This window comes from Trifolium pratense, linkage group LG2, assembly GCF_020283565.1.
Source record: "Trifolium pratense cultivar HEN17-A07 linkage group LG2, ARS_RC_1.1, whole genome shotgun sequence".
Taxonomy (NCBI): Eukaryota; Viridiplantae; Streptophyta; class Magnoliopsida; order Fabales; family Fabaceae; genus Trifolium; species Trifolium pratense.
Genome location: NC_060060.1, coordinates 67,550,870 through 67,554,096, shown reverse-complemented (window position 1 = coordinate 67,554,096; position 3,227 = coordinate 67,550,870). Strand labels below are relative to the sequence as shown.

The window sequence follows — 3,227 nt, the reverse complement described above, 5'->3', positions numbered from 1 at the left end:
CAAAGACAACAACAGAACAAACTCTTGCGAATAGATAGGCAAGGATTTTTTGGAAAGAAAATAAACAAACAAATTATTTAAACCACAAACTGGACAAATCAAATCTAAGGCCATGAGCATAACTTATTACTTATAAATTTTGCTAATCTTGGAAATACTTGCTTCAACACCAGTACATCCATCGAAAGCAGCAGCCAAATTTCGCTTGGCAGCTACAATCTTGTCAACATCAACAGCAAGAAATTCTCTCACACCATTATGACTTCAGGCTCTACAGTACCAGCACCAACCTTGAGATGAAAGATACAAAAGACAAAATTATAATAGGCAAAAAACAAATGATTACGAAATTAAGTGAACAATTATTGTTACAAATATAATCAACCAACAAATCAAAATAAAAAAAAAAACATACATTAACTCCATGTTCAGCTTTGGCAAACTTTGGGGAAATAATGAGACCACCAACAAACCCCCCCAACTGAGTTTCTTCAACACATTCAACAATCATGTCAACCTCTTCATCAACCCCTTCACCAACCTCTTCATCAACCTCTTCATCAACCTCTTCATTAGGAATGCTCATAGCATCAAAAGTTTCAATGATAGACACATCAGAACAAATCCTCTTCACTCTAAAAGAATATCAAACCTTAGAATTAAGTATGTAAACTTCTCAACCTTGAACAAAAACCTCTTCCCTTTAACTATCTCCAACTCAGGTGGACAAAAGCCAGCATTTTGAGCCTAATAACCAATTTATTCAAATAAAACAATTCCATTATACATAACTCAATTGAACCAAAACAAAATAATAAACAAACAAAAAACATAAAAAACTAAACCTTGGCTCCAGCAACCAATTCTTGACAATGTTTTCCAACCAATATATTCATATCACCATCAAAAACAACAAACACACATTCAGCAGTCCCATCATCAACCATCAGTTTAACCCTGAACCTAAAATTAACATCAAACAAATAAATCAATATATTAAAAAGATACATATAACATAGAATAACAAAACAAAAGAATAAATTACAAAAACAAACCTTGGAACCATTTTAAATACATGTTTGTCACATTTCTTGCAAAAGAAACTCCCTGAGTCAGGAGTAAGACTTTTATGACACTTACAGGCAGGATACCACCAATCTTGACCATCAACCAATCCAACAACAACAGCACTAACTATATAGATACCATCATTAGCCAACTCAAGTAAATGACCTATGGAAGTCTTAGGATACTTGGACAAAAACTCTTCTTCAAAAGATGGCTTAATAGGATGACCAATATGAGCTATGGAAACAGAAGTTTCAGCACCATCAACAACCATGCTATAAAAGAAAATTAATCAATAATCATTAAACCAATCTATAAAAAAAAAAACCAAACCAATCCATAACTACAGAACTACTAACGCTTGCTTGAAGGAAACAACTTCAGGGATGGAAGGATTAACATGAATCTTTGTAGCATTCATAACATTTTGAACTGATACTTTACCTACAATAAACAAAATTAAACTATCACTACATAAATCAACACAAATTTAATTATTTGAGGATGAACAACAGTAAATGCATAACCTGCAAACATCTTTATTTTGGCAAACTGAACCACAACAGTTGGCAATCCAACATCATTCTTGGCAAGCAAATCTTTAAGCTGATTAGCATAAGCACCAAACAATGTACAACCACACTTCCCACTAAACATATAAAAAACAAAGCCTCAAATAACAGACAAAATTAACCTACCATAGACAGTTAATAAATTCATAACAGGCAAACCATAAACAAAAATTAACAAACCTCTTATCAGACAGCTCAAGGACAATCATCTTACAAACCTTTCCATCACGTACATACTCCCTTTCTTCAGTAACACCAGTAATCAAAGCAACAACATCTACAAACAATTACATACAAACTTTATGATTAACAAAATTCAATAATTTAAACCATAATCAAACATTTTAAAAACTAACCAACTAAAAAGTCATGATCAGGTCCATAGCCACAAATTTCATCAATAGAGGTGGGAGATAATCCATATAGATCTATTTTACTACTTTCAGATATCTGAACCTTTGTCTTCATCTCAAACATCAGTTTGTATGGATGTGTGGTTGTACGATACAAACCAGATTCTGGCATAACACTGAAATAAGACATCTTATAAACATTCCCTTCAGCAACCTTGGAAGCAAACAAATAGAGTAGTTGACGGCGAATAGTTGCATGAATCTTAGCCCCCTTTATAACAATCAAAACAAAACTCATAATTAAATAATAAAAAAGAAGCAACAAAAATAATAACAACTACAAATCTGACTTCACCATAAAAAATATAAACTATAACAACACTACAAATGCAACACAATTAACATACCTTCTCATCAATCAGCACCATCTCAATCGAGTTAACCTGATCAAGGTACAAAAAAGCAGAAACACTCCATAAGCGAACAACACGCACTTTGAAACGCCATGAATCTCTACCGGGAGAAACAGAACCAACCAAATCAAAAGGAGTATTCATAGCAAAATACTTAATTGAAATATCCTCACACAAGATTATACATATCAATTCATTATGAAACACAATTTATAGGCAACAAAGAGAGGCAAGCAGACGAAAAAATTAAACATAATTAAATGGGTTTGTATTTCATCCATCAATCAAAGTGATTGACACCACCAGATAAAACAAAAAACATAAATGAACCTCAAATCGCCATTAAATGGAAGTAGAGTGGGACACTGCCTATGAAAAACTTTGAGATTCAACTTTGATTGTGGAGAGTTTGCGCCAAATCCTCAACTCTCAGATGCCCACGTCGAGCCCATACATAGAACAACAGTGCTTTCAAGGCAAATTAGAAGATTCTGAATTAATAAGGGTTGTGATGGTAAAATTAAATTATCGTCAATCAACATAGATTTAGGTTGTACTATATGGTAAAATTAAATTATCGTCAATCAACATAGATTTAGTTTATAGTTGATAACTCATAGTTGATGCCTTATAGAAGAAAAATTACATAATTGAAGTTAATTAAAGTGTTTGGTAAATTTAGATGTTGTAGATTAAAAATAACATAGAAGGACATACTCCCTCCGTTTTTTTTAAAAAAAATTTACGTCGGATTTAGCGTTTCTATTTAACTGTCCATCTGATATTTTAAGGGTACGATTTGTCAATTGCACTCTTTGTCA

General features: G+C 32.6%; 1 protein-coding gene across 1 annotated transcript; it reads right to left on the bottom strand.

Moving 5' to 3' along the window:
• Nucleotides 1-839: 839 nt before the first annotated feature.
• LOC123905276 lies at nucleotides 840-2,550 on the bottom strand. Its single transcript, XM_045954890.1, has 7 exons — nucleotides 2,401-2,550; nucleotides 1,997-2,264; nucleotides 1,821-1,917; nucleotides 1,596-1,717; nucleotides 1,428-1,512; nucleotides 1,056-1,343; nucleotides 840-963 (listed from the first exon to the last, which is right to left on the bottom strand). Exons 1-7 carry the CDS (start codon nucleotides 2,548-2,550, stop codon nucleotides 840-842), a joined length of 1,134 nt encoding a protein of 377 aa, XP_045810846.1.
• Nucleotides 2,551-3,227: the final 677 nt, after the last annotated feature.